This window comes from Bubalus kerabau, chromosome 16 (assembly GCF_029407905.1).
Source record: "Bubalus kerabau isolate K-KA32 ecotype Philippines breed swamp buffalo chromosome 16, PCC_UOA_SB_1v2, whole genome shotgun sequence".
NCBI classification, from domain to species: domain Eukaryota; kingdom Metazoa; phylum Chordata; class Mammalia; order Artiodactyla; family Bovidae; genus Bubalus; species Bubalus kerabau.
In genome coordinates this window covers 39,329,109-39,346,474 of record NC_073639.1, presented here as the reverse complement: position 1 = coordinate 39,346,474, position 17,366 = coordinate 39,329,109, and the positions used below count along the sequence as shown (strand labels likewise).

At 33.8% G+C, this 17,366-nt stretch overlaps 1 protein-coding gene across 5 annotated transcripts in view; it reads left to right on the top strand.

Moving 5' to 3' along the window:
- ADAD1 (adenosine deaminase domain containing 1) overlaps nt 1-17,366 on the top strand; it is a 78,143-nt gene that overhangs the window by 26,490 nt on the left and 34,287 nt on the right. For 3 of the 5 annotated variants that reach the window (XM_055549884.1, XM_055549885.1, XM_055549881.1), the window contains 6 exons: nt 1,543-1,666; nt 3,308-3,478; nt 4,431-4,660; nt 7,995-8,232; nt 13,026-13,158; nt 13,839-14,027. In XM_055549884.1, the coding sequence (XP_055405859.1) occupies nt 1,543-1,666; nt 3,308-3,478; nt 4,431-4,660; nt 7,995-8,232; nt 13,026-13,158; nt 13,839-14,012 (1,070 nt within the window). In that variant the 3' untranslated portion in view covers nt 14,013-14,027. Of the gene's footprint in view, nt 1-1,542; nt 1,667-3,307; nt 3,479-4,430; nt 4,661-7,994; nt 8,233-13,025; nt 13,159-13,838; nt 14,028-17,366 lie in introns of those variants that run through there. The other 2 variants (XM_055549883.1, XM_055549882.1) reach the window with 1 other exon arrangement.

Here is a 17,366-nt window from a genome sequence, read left to right as displayed (position 1 = left end):
GGGGGGCTCATTTTCCAGTGTCATATCTTTTTATCTTTCCATACTATCAATGGGGTTCTCCTGACAAGAATACAAGAGTGAATTGCCATTTCTTTTTCCAATGGATCCTGTTTTTTCAGAACTCTTCACTATGACCCATCCGTTTTTGGTGGCCCTGCATGGCATGGCTCATAGCTTCAGAGTTACACAAGCCCCTTTGCCACAATAAGGCTGTAATCCATGAAGGGCACTGAGAACTTTATTGAGGAACCTATTCATCATTTTGCTATACTACCTTCAGCCATTTTTCAGGCAATTTTATAATTCCATCTTCCCAAAGCTTTTTTTTCTTTTTGAGCAAAGAACTATTCCAGGTGCTGTATACAGTCTTCCAAGGAATTGAAATTTTTTCCATTAAGAGAATTGAAGTTGCAGTATCTCATAAATACAGTGGGTGAATCAAAACTTCCCAGCCAAGCTGTTACAGTTTTTTCCTGGTTGTCAAATAAACATGTGATCTAGCATCATCCTGATGGAAGATAATGCATTTTTCTGTTTACTAATTCTGGATGCTTTTCATCAAGTGATACTTTCAGTTGGTCTAGTTGGGAGCAGTAGTGTTGGAATTGTTTGGTTTTCTGGAAGGAACTCAGAATAGAGGAGTCCCATCATGTTCATAAAATCACCTTCTTTCAGTGAAGACTGGCCTTTGGTGGGGTTGGTCATGGTTCACTTCACTTGCCGCATGATTTCTTCTGTTCTACATTATTGTACGGTGTCTACTTTTCATTGCCCATCACAATTTGTTTTAAAAATGGAATGTTTTCATTATGTTTAAGTAGAGAATCACATGTGGAAATACTGTCAGGAAGATTTTCTTCTCTTAATTTATGCTGACCCAAACATCAGAATGATGACCATAACCAAGCTGGTGCAAATGATTTTCAACACTAGATCTCGATATTTTGAATATGTTGGCTATTTCCCATGTGACATAATGTTGATTTTTCTCAGTTAATGTCTGATTTGATCACTATCATCTTCAACTGGTCTACTTGACCATGGAGAATTGTCCAGCAAAAAATCTTCAGCATGAAACTTTGCAAACCACTTTTGACTTCCTCGATCAGCCACAGCACCTTCTCCATATATGGGAGAAATAATTTTTTACATTTCAGTTGTGTTTTTATCTTTCTTGAAACAATAAAACATAATATGCCAAAAATGTTGGTGTTTTTCTTCCATCTTCAGTATTAAAGTGGCTACACAAAGATTTACCAATTTGGATAAATTTTTTTAAATGCATGCTGATAGGATAGGTGTCACAATACAATCCTAACAGTTGTGTCAAATGAAATTAAAGGCAACTAAGTACTGCTAGTGCCACCTTACAGGAAAAAAAAAAAAAAAAACGAACAAACTTTTTGGCCAATCCAGTAAATAGATGCTTAAATAACAGTTTGTTGAATATAAATATAAAAAGATGGTAAAGTAGAGGTGGAGGTTGAACATAGAGAAGGAGGAGGTCAAAATAATCTGCTTCTGTTAACCTTTTCTTTTCAGCTGGACAGCACGAAGTTGTAGCTATAGGCACAGGTGAATACAATTACAGTCAGTGCATTAAGCCAAATGGAAGAGTGTTGCATGATACTCATGCTGTTGTTACAGCAAGGAGATCTCTCCTTAGGTAAGGTAACAAATACATTTAATGCCATCAAATATTAATGCTCTTATATTAATATTAGCCTAAAGTAATCACATAGGCATGTTATTATTTACAAGTGGAGTTTTACTCATCACTAAGCCAAGGATACGGTATTGTCTTACTTACCTAAGCCGTCTTATATTTTCATGTTACTTTTAGAAATATTAACTGCACTGTTTAGTCTGTGAATTTTAGTGTCTTCTATTATCACGACCTTATGAACTAAATTTTAAAAGCCATGCAACCTGTTTTTAAAGATAAAATATGTCTTCATTACTGATTAATGTAATCTGAGAGTATAGCATTAGATCTGGACCAAGTAGGCTTAGTAATACTTCACCCCTGAATTAGCCATACTTATCCAAAGGCAGAAATCAATGAGTTTCCACTCATGAAGTCTGTACAAAGTCTACCATATGGTAGAATATCAGTAAAGTATTTTTTTAGACCGGCAGATCTCAGAGAGAAGGGGGGCTGAGATAAGCATGCCTAGTTTCTTTTTTCAAATTTATCATTAACTGCTCCTTATAAAAGGAAGGAGTATCTGATAATGGAGAAAGAAACCAGGAATTTTACTCTTTGGAGTTTCTTTTCTGTGAAACCACAAAAAGTGGGAAATAAGCATTATTTCCTGTAGTATTCAGCTTTTGTTCTCTTACGTCACTGAATTTACTTTTCAGAAAACCTTTCTTAATGGAATTTTTCAAACACAGGTGAGACTCAGAAAATTAATACCTTCATTCAGTTATCAGCATTCTGATACAAGTATCCAATGTTCATATCCAATTATTAGTGTATCCTGCTATATTAGGATTTTGTTCTTATTTAATTATGCATTCTCACTTTTTGTTGGTGGTGATTTCTTTAAAATGTAAAAAACATTTAGGCATACTGTCCTTTCTGAAAATCTTAAGTATGTATCTCTAATAATAAGAAAAAGAATCCTATAGTCTTAAAAGGAAAGCTATTGGGAAGTCCAAGAAAGTAATACAGCTCACTGAAAACTACCTCTTTTGTGTTTATTTCTAGCCATCCTTGGCACTGTCAGATATACTGATGATTAATTTTTATTACATATTTCTGATGATAGGATTAAAATTATTTTTTTTTTTTGAGTAAGCAAAATAGTATTTGTCCCCTTGAGTTGTCTTTCAGGGAATCTGTTTCACTTCTAAATTCAGTTTATGGGCTTCATTATGTTATTCCTATACTCTTAAATTTTTGTCTTCAGAACCACTACGTAACAGGAACCATAATTGTTTGTCTATGTGTTTGGGGAAGATAAAATAGAAATAATGCAGAAAATTGATACTCCTAGGAGGCTGGGAGCAGAGATGTCTTGAGAAAAAGGAGGAATCAATAGAGAAATGGGTCTTTTGCAAGAAATGATAGTTGAGTACTTTTGAGTGGAGTGGTAGTCGAGGAATGATGCTTTAAGGCAGGTCACAGGGTAAACTGGGCTGTAGCTGAAGACTTCTCAAGGGACTTACATCTTCATTAAGTAAGACTAAGATTATTTTATAATAAAACTTGATTTATAGGAACATTGCTCATGACATGAATATAATGTTTAAGATACTTCATTTTTAAACATTCTTACTCAATAAAGCTCTTTTATTTTAGATACTTTTATAGACAACTTCTACTCTACTATAGCAAAAATCCTGCTATGATGGAAAAATCAATATTTTGTACAGAACCAGCTTCTGATCTACTCACCCTCAAGCAGAATATCAACATTTACCTCTATATGAACCAGTTGCCTAAAGGATCAGCCCAGATTAAGTCACAATTGTAAGTATATAGAAGCTGTTAAAAGCAACTAGGATGACCATTTATACATTCTGAATCCATATATCAAAAGAACAAGTAAATTCAAATCCATCCATATTTTCCTTCCAGCCTTCAGAGGTTATTTGTAGGCTGCAAGAGACCACAAATTCATTCTCCCTCCCCTGCACTGTCTTACCTATTACTATTACTTAAATAGTCCACATACTTCACTACTTTCTTTTACATGCTGTTGAAAATCTACTCCTTTCTGGTTGTAAGACTTTTTATAAACTTTAGGAAGTATGGATTATATACTCTTCACATACTAACACAGGAGTTAAGGAATGCAGTCTATTCTATAGTCAGAACTTTATTGTCTTGATGAATGGGTAGCATCAGTAGCATGATATTTGAACAACACAGACACAAAAAGAAAGTAAAATTTACTTTAAGTCTGACCATCTAGAAATAATCATGGTTTATAGTTTGTTTAAAAGCCTTCCAGTAACACCTTTGAAAACAAGGGTGAGTGTTCCTGTAGAGAAACCTCAAGAAAAATAATTTTAGATTTTTACTGTTTTTTTATATTTTATTGGAAGTCAATCTTAAATATAAATTGTCGGTTTTCTTTTTTCATTCTCTAGTTTTGTCATTATTAAAAAATTTTCATTTGGAGAAAGGAAATAACTCAAAAATTATGATGGGGCAATAATCAGATTTTTATTTGATTTTAAGGGACATAAAAATGGCAATAATATGAAATTTATCCTTGTGGGAGCTCTAAATAGGGTTAATTTCCACTTGGTTTTAATCTTGTGGAACAAAGTCATCCCATCCTGGCTTGCTTTGGGTTTGCCTCTATTTCTGTTACTGAAATTAAGTGTAACTGGCAAGTTACAATTCTTAGGTATATGCAGATTTTACTTTGTTGGCTTTGATTTTTAAAGGAAGAAACTTTCTTTTCTTTCTCTAGGCGTCTTAATCCACGTTCTATATCTGCATTTGAAGCCAATGAAGAACTAAGTCTCCATGTGGCTGTTGAAGGCAAAATTTATCTGACTGTCTACTGTCCTGCAGATGTTGTTAATAGAATAAGCAGTATGTCCTCAAGTGACAAGTTGACAAGATGGGAAGTGCTTGGTGTACAGGGAGCATTGCTCAGTCACTTTATACAGCCAGTTTATATCAATAGTATTCTTGTTGGTGAGTGAGATTTCAGTACCTCTTGGCCTCTTTCACTAAGTAATTACACTTTATTTATCAGTGTAAAATCAAATTTTGCATGCATGAAGCTTTACTTAAGGTAAAATTCAGATCCATTATTGTTGAGGTTTTCATTTCATGGTAACTTGTAATCACACTTAGTATAATATGACTTTTATGATCTTGTGAGAAGTCTAAGAATATTTTAAGTTAGGCAATTATATGTATTCTGGCTTGAACATATGCTTTTGTTTGCACAATATCCAATGTTTCTCTTTCTTTTAGAAGAAGGTGCTTTTTTGAACTTCTCAGGTAAGCTTATATTTAGTTATTCCTGAAATAAAAAATATTAAATGCCCATTTTGGTTCTTTGCTACTTTTATACTTTTAAAAATATATTTGGTTATGAATTGGATTCTTCTGGTTTGTGAAGTAAGTAGGAAGTAAACAGAATACAAAATAAATGACATGAACTGATAATTAACTTCTTCCTTTGGTATTTATATTTGAATGGGTTTTCAGGTATTATCTCCTCAACAGACATTTTGGACACTCAGTTTTGTAGTTTTCGCAAAGCCCTGAGAGTTACAAAGCTTTAATTACCCTTGGGAAACAATTTAAATTCCATTACTTGACTCTTCTTTGTTTACTGTTAATTTTTGGTAATGATTGTTCACATAAAAACTTTAGCTCATAATTTGTTTCTTGTTTCCTTTCTAAAGATGGTTTATGTTTATACTTTTTTAAAATTTTACACCAATGAGATAATACAGTTCACACTTTTCTGCATCCTACTCTTTACATTTAATAATGTATCTTGGAAATTTTTCCCTATGAAGACTTTTTTCATTATTATTCATAACTCTCTTATGGTATTTCTTTGTATAAACATACTATAATTTATTTAACCAGTTGTGGATTGATAGAACTTTAGATTGTTTCTAATCTTTTGCAGCTACCAAATGCTACAGTGAACCTTGACCTTTTCATGTTTGTCATTGACACAAAAGTAAAATATATGTAAATGTAAAATGAATTCCTAGAAGTAGAATTGCAGGTCAGAAATACATGAATTTCCAGTTTTGAAAATTATTGCCAAGTTACTCTCCAAATTATATTCTCACTAGCAATATATGAGAGTACCTCTTTGAAGTTACTTCTTTTTTTTCCAAATATATATTCTTATAGATGATTTATTTCTTAAATTTAAATTGGATACCAGAATTATTCTGTTTTCTTTAGCCAAAAAATTCTCTCAGACACTTCAATTTTTTCTCAATCTTCTTAAGAAAGGCTATTTTCTTGATAAATGTCTACAGAATGTCTAATAAATGTCTATACATTCTCTAGAGTCACAACTTTGAAATGCAAGGCTTTGACTCTTGTGAAGAAAGATATTTTACAGTCTGTCATTTGTATAACATAACTTCAAAATATTTTAGTCTCTTAAAAGGATGGACTCAAATAGATTATTTTGAAATTATGTAGTATTTAGTGGTTTGGACTGGGGCTTAACAATTAGATCTCATAATTTGACTACCATCTTGTACATGAGAATGGGAACACCAGGAAGCAATAAAAATACTATAATACTTTGTAAAATTTCTCCTGATCTCTCTTCTTTGCGTCTTTATGGGACATATCTAGAGTTAATTAACTGGTGTTCTGTCTGAGAAAGCCGAAACAGATTTTAATGTTTGTTTAAAATGCAGATTTCTCAGCCTCTTAAGATCTCTACTCTCTCTCTGGGGGATAGCCCCAGGAATATACATTTTAAAAGGGCACCACCAGTGATTCTGATATAGATGATATGAATGGCTCATTGAGAAATACTTGCTGTATTTAAAAGTGTGATATGTACAGTTAAATGAATCTTAAGAGTTATTGAACTTAAGCTTCTCATTATTATATAAATTCTTTTTATGCCATTTCTGATTATCTAACTCTAGTTTAAAAGGATCCAGTAATGTGGGATTTAATGACAATCTGTTCCATTAATTGGGTGCTCCAATTGATTTTAAAAATTACTCTTTAGGATTGAAATTTGCTTCCCTTTCACTTTGAACTAAATGACAATACAGATTAAATCTCGATTATTTGATGATAATGACCTTGTCCCTTTTTCTCTTGTCTTATGAAATCTTTTGCAGTTCTTTATTTTGATTCTTAAAAATGTAAGTTTTTTTTATCAATAATAGATCCGTTACAGGTGGAAAGAGAATTATATTTGAAGACTTCATTTTACTTTCAAAAAGTTTTCAGAGACTAATTTCATACTTTAGATGTTTTCAGATACTCATTTTGTCTGTGGTAATATTCTTTCCTTTTTTAAGAAAAAAATCTTAAGCTTGCTTTTTTAAAAGGCACTATTATTTTAATAGAAAATAAAAAGACCATATATATGTGTTAGTTAGTTTACTGTAACCCTGTATGAGAGACAGCAAAAGAGACACAGATATATAGAACAGTCTTTTGGACTCTGTGGGGGGGGGGGGGATGATTTGGGAGAATGGCATTGAAACATGTATAATATCATATAAGAAACAAATCGCCAGTCCAGGTTCGATGCAGGATACAGGATGCTTGGGGCTGGTGCACTCTGGGATGATCCAGAGGGATGATACGGGGAGGGAGGTGGGAGGGGGGTTCAGGACGGGGAGCACGTGTACACCTGTGGCAGATTCATGTTGATGTATAGCAAAACCAGTACAATATTGTAAAGTCAAAAAAAAAAAAAAGACAAGATGCTTTTTCCTTTATGTATTTTCCTACCTAGCCATCACTTGTGTTACATATGATTTGTTTTCTCCAGATGTTCTGTAATATGTAGGTGATAGTGTCAAAATGTAATGCCTTAGACTAAATACAGTGTTTCAGATATGGTATGAGCACTGTATAGTTCTGTAATAATGCTGTATTCTTTGATTTAGACACTGTTTTTATTAATGCAGCTTCAGTTTCTATGGGCATACCTCAAAGATAGTGTGGGTTCAGTTCCAGACCACCACAATAAAATGAATATCACAATAAAGTGAGTCACACGAATATTTTGGTTTCCCAGTTTATATAAAAGTTGTGTTTAAACTATACTGTAGTCTGTTAAGTATACCGTAATTAAAAAACTGCTTTATTGCTAAAAAAAAAAAAAAAGGCTAAACGTCATCTGACAACATGGGTTGCCAGACTTTTGATATGTATCTCTGAAGTGCAGTAAAGCAAAGTGTAATAAAGTGAGGTATGCCTGCATTACATACTTCAGCATCTGTTTCTGTTGACTTATATTTGTTTTGTTTGAGTATGTATTGTTTTTTTTGTTTTTTTTTTTGCTTTCTAGGTGATGGGAATTGCAGTGATACTAGAGGCTTAGAAATTGCTATAAAGCAACGTGTTGATGATGCGCTCACTTCCAAACTTCCAATGTTTTACTTGGTCAACAGACCTCATATTAGTTTAGTACCTTCTGCATATCCATTTCAAACAAACTTGGAATATAAATTCCTGAGTCTGAATTGGGCACAAGGGGACATTTCTTTGGAGATTGTGGATGGCCTAAGTGGAAAGATCACGGAAAGGTTAGCATTACTAATTTCTTCAAATATCACATATTACTTAAGTGAAAGAATGTATTTTAGTACAATTTATAAAAACTATTTTAACATTTTTGAATACAGTTTTTTGAATTCTGAATAATGATTAAAATAGTTATTGGGTGTGACAATTGATGCTTTTGAACCGTGGTGTTGGAGAAGACTCTTGAGAGTCCCTTGGACTGCAAGGAGATCCAACCAGTCCATTCTAAAGGAGATCAGCCCTGGGATTTCTTTGGAAGGAATGATGCTAAAGCTGAAACTCCAGTACTTTGGCCACCTCATGCGAAGAGTTGACTCATTGGAAAAGACTCTGATGCTGGGAGGGATTGGGGGCAAGAGGAGAAGGGGACAACAGAGGATGAGATGGCTAGATGGCATCACTGACTCGATGGACGTGAGTCTGAGTGAACTCTGGGAGTTGATAATGGACAGGGAGGCCTGGTGTACTGCAATTCATGGGGTCGCAAAGAGTCGGACACGACTGAGCGACTGATCTGATCTGATCTGATGTTGCAGCTGCTGCTGCTAAGTGGCTTCAGTCATGTCAGACTCTGTGCGACCCCATAGACGACAGCCCACCAGTCTCCCCCGTCCCTGGGATTCTCCAGGCAAGAACACTGGAGTGGGTTACCATTTCCTTCTCCAGTGCATGAAAGTGAAAAGTGAAAGTGAAGCCGCTCAGTTGTGTCTGACTCTGTGCGACCCCATGGACTGTAGCCCACCAGGCTCCTCCATCCATGGGATTTTTTCCATGCAAGAGTACTGGAGTGGGGTGCCATTGCCTTCTCCATGTTGCAGACATTATACTAATTTTAAAGCTTTTTTTTCCTAATGAGAAGACAGGCCTAGAGAGGTTATGTAACTTATTGAAGTTACTTAGTAAGTGGTGGAACCAGCATTTGAAGTCAGTTTCCAGAACTTTTATTTCTCTAGTGATCATTATCATTAGAATTATGTAATGTATTTGTTTTAAAAATTGGCTTTTCCCACTGAATCTGAATATCTGAATTTAGGGCTCAGAAATCTGTATTTTTGACAACTTTCCCAAATATTATTTATGTACACTTGAGTGTGAGAACTATTGTACAGTCCTATACTGATTTCTTGGAAAAACCCTGTTTTCCTGGTTTTTGGTTTTTGTTTTTTCTTTTTACAGATAAAGAGACTGAGATTCAAGCTAGGTTAAATATCTTTCTTAAAATCACCCAGCTATTAAGTTAAACAGCTAGGATTCTGATCTGGGTATTTTATTTCTAAAGCCTTTGTTCTTCTCCATAATACATTATGCCTTTTACATATACCTTTGTAATATCCCTAACATTGATTATCAAGTAAAACTAAAATCCTTCTTTTATGTGAACATACATTTATAATGGACTAATGAATAATGTTAAAAGTTTAAGTGCCTAAATTTGCTTTCTTTGTGAGAAACGGATTTAAATTAAGATCCCATACAAATGTTTCTTCAGTCAAGTATGAACTATTGACTATTTTAACTAGTATAAATTATACTGTTTATGCTTTGAATCAGCATAAAGAAGTGTATCTCTGTTAATAACATACAAACAAAGCAGATCTTCTATGAAAGACACTGAAAACAGTTTACTGAAAACATACTTTTAAAACAAAATTGAAATTAATGTAAAATGAGCTTAACTCATTTTTTATAGCCAAATGCTTGCTAGGTGATTGCAAACACAGAGAAAACAGATATGATCTAGTTATTCAACCCCAAAGTATTACATAAGGCAAAAAGCACTTTAGCAATATAATCCACAAGGAAGAACAGTTCTGAGTAATTGTGCAACAAATAACATGACGTGTCAACATTCATAAAGTAGAAATTACAATAAGATGATAAATAGAAATATACTATTATTTAGTGGAGGCAATAATTCACCTCTTTCAGTTAGTGGTAGATTGAATAGACAGAATAATAAGAATATATCAGTCAATATTATAGATTTGATTAATCTATAATTAATCTATTAATCTTTAAAATTCTACACCATAAAAATATAAAATATACATGCTTTTCAGGAACCTGCAGAACATTAACAAAAATTGACCATACGTTAGGCCACAAAGAATGTCTCAAATTCTGAAAAGTATAAGTGATGTAGACAGTATTCTCTGATTGTGATGCAATAAAAGTGTAAATCACATAAAGTCAGAATACTTAGAAACTCCTTTCATTGGGCAAAAGAAGTTCTCTAACTTTTGACTCAGAGAGGGAATATAAAATGAAACCATAACATATTTAGAAAACAGGATGTTTAATACATTGCATTTCAGAACTTTAAGTTATATAGCTAAAGCAAAGCTGAATGGAAAAGCCAGTTATTTGGATGTTTATATCAACAAATAAAATAGAGTGAAAATTTTTATAATACTAGAAATGTAAAATAGAGAACAGATGAAGTTAAAAATGATCATAAAAACTGATTCTGTGGGAGGGAAAAAAGCACTGTCTAATCTCATATAAAATAATGATGAAGGAGTTATCACAGAGAAAATTTAAAGAAATTATAGGAAACTTCACTGATCACCATGCAAATATATTTGAAAATATGGGTGAAATGCATACATTTCGAGGAAAAGTTATTTCTAAAATTGGTACACAAGAGGAGAAAATCTTACATTATTTTCTTGAGAAAGCTACCAAGAAGATGCCCTACCTCTTTTTCAAAGAAAGCAACATTCTGAGGTGGTTCAGAGGAATGTTATAAACCTTTAAATAGCAGAAACTTCCAATGCTATCTGAAAAGATGGAAAAGATTCAAATGCTTTTCTGAGGCATCATTGATCGTGTATGCATGCTCAGTCATATCTGACTCTTTGTGACCCCATGAAATGTAACCCACCAGGCTCCTATCCATGGTGTTTTTCAGGCAAGAATACTGGACTGGGTTGCCATTTCCTTCTCTAGGGGATCTTATTGACCCAGGGATTGAACCCACATCTCCTGCATCTCTCGCATTGTCAGGCAGATTCTTTACTGCTGAGCCACCTGGGAAGCCCTATATCATTGGTGCTTAAGCTTGATGGAAGATTTCACGCCCACCCCCAAAAGTTATAGACCAAACTCACTTTTATATCCAAGCAAAATTGCTAAATAAAATATTAGGAAACAGAACCTTAAAATAATATATTTTATGCAGTACTAAGTGGAAATTTTTCTAGAACTGTAAAGAAAATAACATAATAAAAATACCAAATTAGAAACTCTTATTAATAAATTTGTTATATTAATTGATGTAGGGGAAAACACCATATTTCATCTTTATAAATTCCAAGAAGACATACAGTATAGCTCTACAACTATTCTTGATAAAAGATACCCAATAAGAAAGTAATAGAGATTTTTGTTAAGAATAAAATGTATCTCTTATTTGTCCAAAAGTGTCATCATGATTCATGATGAAATCTCAGAGTCATTTCTACTAGCATCCAAAATAGGACATTATTGTTTACTGTTATTGTTGTTATTTAAGATGTTGTTTAATGCATTTAACAAAAGAAAGGAGAGACACATAATATTGGAAAGGAGGAGGTAAAATGACTGTTTCCATTTGATATCATTTTATACCTGAAAAATCCAAGAGAATCATCTGAAAAAACACCACAAAAAAACGTATCATGGTGGAAAATTAATATATAGAGATTAGTACATTTTGTTAACAAGAGTGTGTGTTAACTATTGCTGCATATACTATTGTTTTAGAGGCTTAAAACACCAACCACTTTTTACTGCTCCCAAGTCCTTAGGTCAGCTGAGCTAGATTTGGTCAAGCTCTCCCATGTGTGTGGGGTCAGCTGTAGGTCAACTGTAAGGCAGCTTAGCTGATCTTAGAGGGACAGCTGGGCTCTCATCTTCTAGTGGATCAATCTCAGCAGGTTCATATGGTAGAGGAAGGAGTGCCAAGGCATAGAAACAAACTGCTTGCAGCCCAGGCTTGCAACTGGCACAGAGTATTTTATTGACCAAAACAAGTTACAAGGCCAGTCCAAATTCAAGGGGAGGAAGAATAAGCTGTAGTTGTTGATGGAAGAATCTGAAAAATTATATTGTAAAGAGCATACAAACAAGAATAAAGGATTTTGGCAGTTTTTGCAGTCTATCACAAAAACAACTAATGAGAATATATAATGAAGGGAAAGAGTTACAGAAGCAATAAAGCTATAATATGTGAACCTATTTTTATTAGAAACATAGAAAAATATATATTTACATGTGTACACATATGCACATATATATATATGAAGGGTGATGGAGTACATATATTTTACTTTTTTAAGGAGTCAAATTGTACATTAAAATGTATAATTTCATGAGTTTACATATACACACACACATATATATTTGTGTATGTATATATACACACCTGTGTAACCATTACCCCAGTCAAAATTCAGGATGCTTTCTTCATCTCAAAAAAGATTTCTATTCCCTCATTTAGTCAATCCCTGGTAGAACCACTATCTTAATTTGTATCACTATAGATTAATTTTGCCTCAAACAGTAGAAATGTTCCAAATATCCATCTTTTGCTTTAATTCTTAATGTAATATTCTGATAACATACACTAATTTTATAAAAGAAATTAGCTTCAGAAAACAGTTAATATTCAGAATAATTTTATATAGAAAATTTCACTATCTTCTCTGTGCATAATTGAGATAAATATACATTTTGTATTGATTTTAATCCCTGTAAGTGCTAACATAAATCATTAAATAATGATTAATGATTGTTTCATTCTTTTCTACTTTAGTTCCCCATTTAAAAGTGGTGTGTCAATGGCAAGTCGGCTTTGTAAGGCTGCAATGTTAAGTCGATTTAACCTGCTTGCCAAAGAAGCTAAAAAAGAAGATATACTTGAAGCTAGTACATATCATGCAGCTAAGGTAAGTCTTTAAAAGAGTGAAATTGATCATTGAAATAAAAATTTTAAGAAAATAGTACTGTGGTAATTTGATGATGATACATAGCAAAATAATGGTTAAATAATTCTGATATTGCCATGTAGTGGTAAAATTAGATTTTAAATGGATATGTTGGAAATTGGATATGTGAATAAGTTTTACCACTTTTAGTAGCTTCCTCAGTATGGTATGTACCAACCTTGCAATATTGCTAAAAACCTGCTGGTTATACCCAGAAAAACAAAAAGGTAATAAAATCTCTTTTGTGTATGATATTAACTATTTTAACTATAGTATTTAAGTATTCTAAAATAATGAATTACTATATTCATATAAATTACTTTGCTTATCTTCCTAAGTTGTGAAACACCTTTGAGTTTGTGATTTGGGGTTAAGTGATATATAGAGACCCTTTTATATCTTTAAAAATACACTTTTTTAGTATTACAAACATAATGCATATTTGAGTAGAGATCTTGGAAATCTTTCTTAAATGCAGATGGGAAATATAGCTTGTAATCCTACCTACTATTCCAGTATGATACTCCTAATCTTATAAGCATGTTATTTCATTTTCTTGTCATCTATTTATATTTTTTGTGTATGTGTGCATGTGTACACTAAGTCACTTCGGTTGTGTCTGACTTTTTGTGACCTCATAGACTATAACCCAACAGGCTCTGCTGTTCATGGGATTTCCCAGGCAAGAATACTGGAGTGGGTTGCCATTTCCTTCTCCAGGCAATCTTCCCAACCCAGGGATTGAAGTCACATCTTCTGCTTGGCAGGCAGATTCTTTACCTCTGAGCCACCTGGGAAGCTATGCTCATACTTGATGTGCTTTTTAGTTAACTCTTTTTATTCAGTATACTATGAACCGAGCCATGTCATAATATGAAATATCCATGTTTTCAAGTTATGAAATACATATTGTTTTTGATAATTTCCTTTTCAGTAACAATATAGTATTGTATGAAAGTCTTAATTTCATCAATATCTTAATTTAATCAATATCTTAATTTCATCAGTATCTTAATGCTCAAACTGTATAATGCTCAAACCTGTAAAGCAATGAATATTAATGGTAGTTAGTTTGTATATACACACATTTTTAAGTATAAAAGCTTACCCTAGACAATTTCTGACTTTGGCTGCATAAAAAGGTTTCAAGTCATCTCTGTAAAAAAAACAGAGATTATCTCTGTGATAAAATTGGACAAATCAGTCAAGATAAAAACCCTTTTCACAACTCTGGAAATTGACTAAAGGCAGAAAACACATTGGAAATTGTATATTCTTGTAAAACTTAGAACTCTGGGAACTAACAGCCGGAATTTGTGAAACCTTTGCCCAAAGGTGTTCCTGTTCTCTCTCCTCTCTCTCTGCTAGTTTGAATGGCAAGAACTATAGTTTTATGAGATTGAAAATGCCACCAAAAGTAGTAGATTTTCTGGACTTGATTTTGGGCAAGAGGGTGAGCATTCGTCACTTTTTCAAGTAAATGTGCCAAACCTGGTAGGGAGAAAAATGGCAAAAATCAATAACTGATTCAAGGTTGCAGTCCTAGTTGGAGCAAGTGGTATACAAAAGAGTAACTTAACAGGTAGATATTGGAAATGAAAGAGCCATGGAAGAGTTGAAAGAAATTCTCTATATATCCTTGGTTGACCAAGAAATTACACTCAGGTGCAAGTGAGACTCAAGAGAACCCAGAAAAGAGTTAAAAGTGTGAAATAGAACTGCCTGCAACATTAAATACACTGTACCACCCATCCCTCCCCAAATTACTTGATCAGAAGAAGGTAGACGTCTTATAAGTTTAAGGTGTTGAGTGTAATGCCTGCTGAAATCATTTGCTTATCACTAAGCTTTGCAGTTTATCACAATAGAACTGGACATGGAACAACAGACTGGTTCCAAAGAGGAAAAGGAGTACGTCAAGGCTGTATATTGTCACCCTGTTTATTTAACTTAAATGCAGAGTACATCATGAGAAACGCTGGGCTGGAGGAAGCACAAGCTGGAATCAAGATTGCTGAGAGAAATATCAATAACCTTAGATATGCAGATGACACCACCCTTATGGCAAAAAGTGAAGAACTAAAGAGCCTCTTGATGAAAGTGAAAGAGGAGAGAGAAAAAGTTTGCTTAAAGCTCAACCTTCAGAAAACTAAGATCATGGCATCTGGTCCCATCACTTCATGGGAAATAGATGGGGAAACAGTGGAAACAATGTCTGACTTTTTTTTTTCTGGGCTCCAAATCACTGCAGATGGTGATTGCAGCCATGAAATTAAAAGATGCTTACTCCTTGGAAGAAAAGTTATGATCAACCTAGATAGCATATTAAAAAGCAGAGACATTACTTTGCCAACAAAGGTCCATCTAGTCAAGGCTATGGTTTTTCCAGTGGTTATGTATAGATGTGAGAGTTGGATTATAAAGAAAGCTGAGCGCCGAAGAATTGATGCTTTTGAACTGCGTTGTTGGAGAAGACTCTTGAGAGTCCCTTGGACTGCAAGGAGAGCCAACCAGTCCATCCTAAAGGAGATCAGTCCTGGGTGTTCATTGGAAGGACTGATGCTGAAGCTGAAACACCAATACTTTGGTCACCTGATGCGAAGAGCTGACTCATTTGAAAAGACCCTGATGCTGGGAAAGATTGAGGGCAGGAGGAGAAGGGGACGACAGAGGGTGAGATGGTTGGATGGCATCACTGACTCGATGGACATGGCTTTGGATGGGCTCTGGGAGTTGGTGATGGACAGGGAGGCCTGGCGTGCTGTGATTCATGGGGTCGCAAAGAGTCGGACACGACTGGGCGACTGAACTGAACTGAAGCTTTGCAGATACATGGTAACTACTAGGAAACCAGGCTAAAACAGAAACTGGAAAGAGACAGTACACACCATAGGTGAAAACAGAGCTTACGATTTCAACATGCAAAAAACAAAAACAAAACCTTGTAGAAAAATAGAATCCAGAGTTTCTATATTATCCAAAAAGTCTCTTTCACCCAAAAATTTTGAGATATGTAAAAACAGGAAAGTAAAATAAAATCTATACTTAGGAAGAGTAACATTCAAAAGAAACTGGTTCTGAGAGGATTCCAATTTTGAACACAGCAAAGTCTTCAAAGCAACTGTTATAAATATGTTAAAGTTATTAAAGAAAAGTGTAACAATGTTTCAGTAAACAGGTAATTTCAGCAGAGAAATAGAAGCTCAAAAAACAGAAAAGGCAAAAATCAAAAAACTCAAAACTCCTAAAAAAAACCCAGATGAATATTCCAGGACTGAAACAATAAATAACAAGTGAAATGAATAATTCTCTAGATGGACTCAACAGTACATGTGAGATTGCAGAAAAATATCAATGGGCTTTGAAGATAGATCAAAATAATTTTAAAGGACAGATGAAGCCAATAAAAGACAATTTTACAGAGCTTCAGAGATTTGTGGAACAATATTAAGTCTACCAACTTATGTTTACTAGAAATTCTAGAGAAAAAGTGAAAAGGATCAACAAAATATTTGAAGAAATTACTGAAAAAATTCCCATATTTGATGAAAAACATTAGCAGGCCCAAGATGCTCAAAAAAATCCCAAGAAAGAAAAAAAAAAAAGATTCACATCTACATACATCACAGGCAAGCTGACTAAGATCAGGACAAAGAGAAAATCTTGAGTTTTTGTGTATTACCAGGATTATGTCAGTATCAATCTGAAGTAAACTATGGTAAGAAAAAGAAGCATATTGTAATTCCTAAAGTAGTCATGAAAACAATAACTTGAAAGCTATTGCTAAAATATCAGCAGAGGAATTAAAATACTGTCCTAAAAAATGCATTTTTAAAAAGACTAGAAGGCAGTAAAGCAGCAAAGAAATAAAAGACCCAGGACTTGGAAAATAAGTAGTGAAATGGCAGACATAAATCCACTTATCAATAATTATTAAAACATTAAATTTGAATATTCTAAAATCTCAAAAATGACAGAATAATCTCAGTTTCTTTCTAAGGCAAACCACTCGCTATCACAGTAATCCAAGTCTATGCCCCAACCACTAATGCCGAAGAAGCTGAATGTTTCTATGAACGCCTACAAGACCTTCTAGAACTAACACCAAGAAAAGATGTCCTTTTCATCATAGGGGATGAAAATGCAAAAGTAGGAACTCAGGAGATACC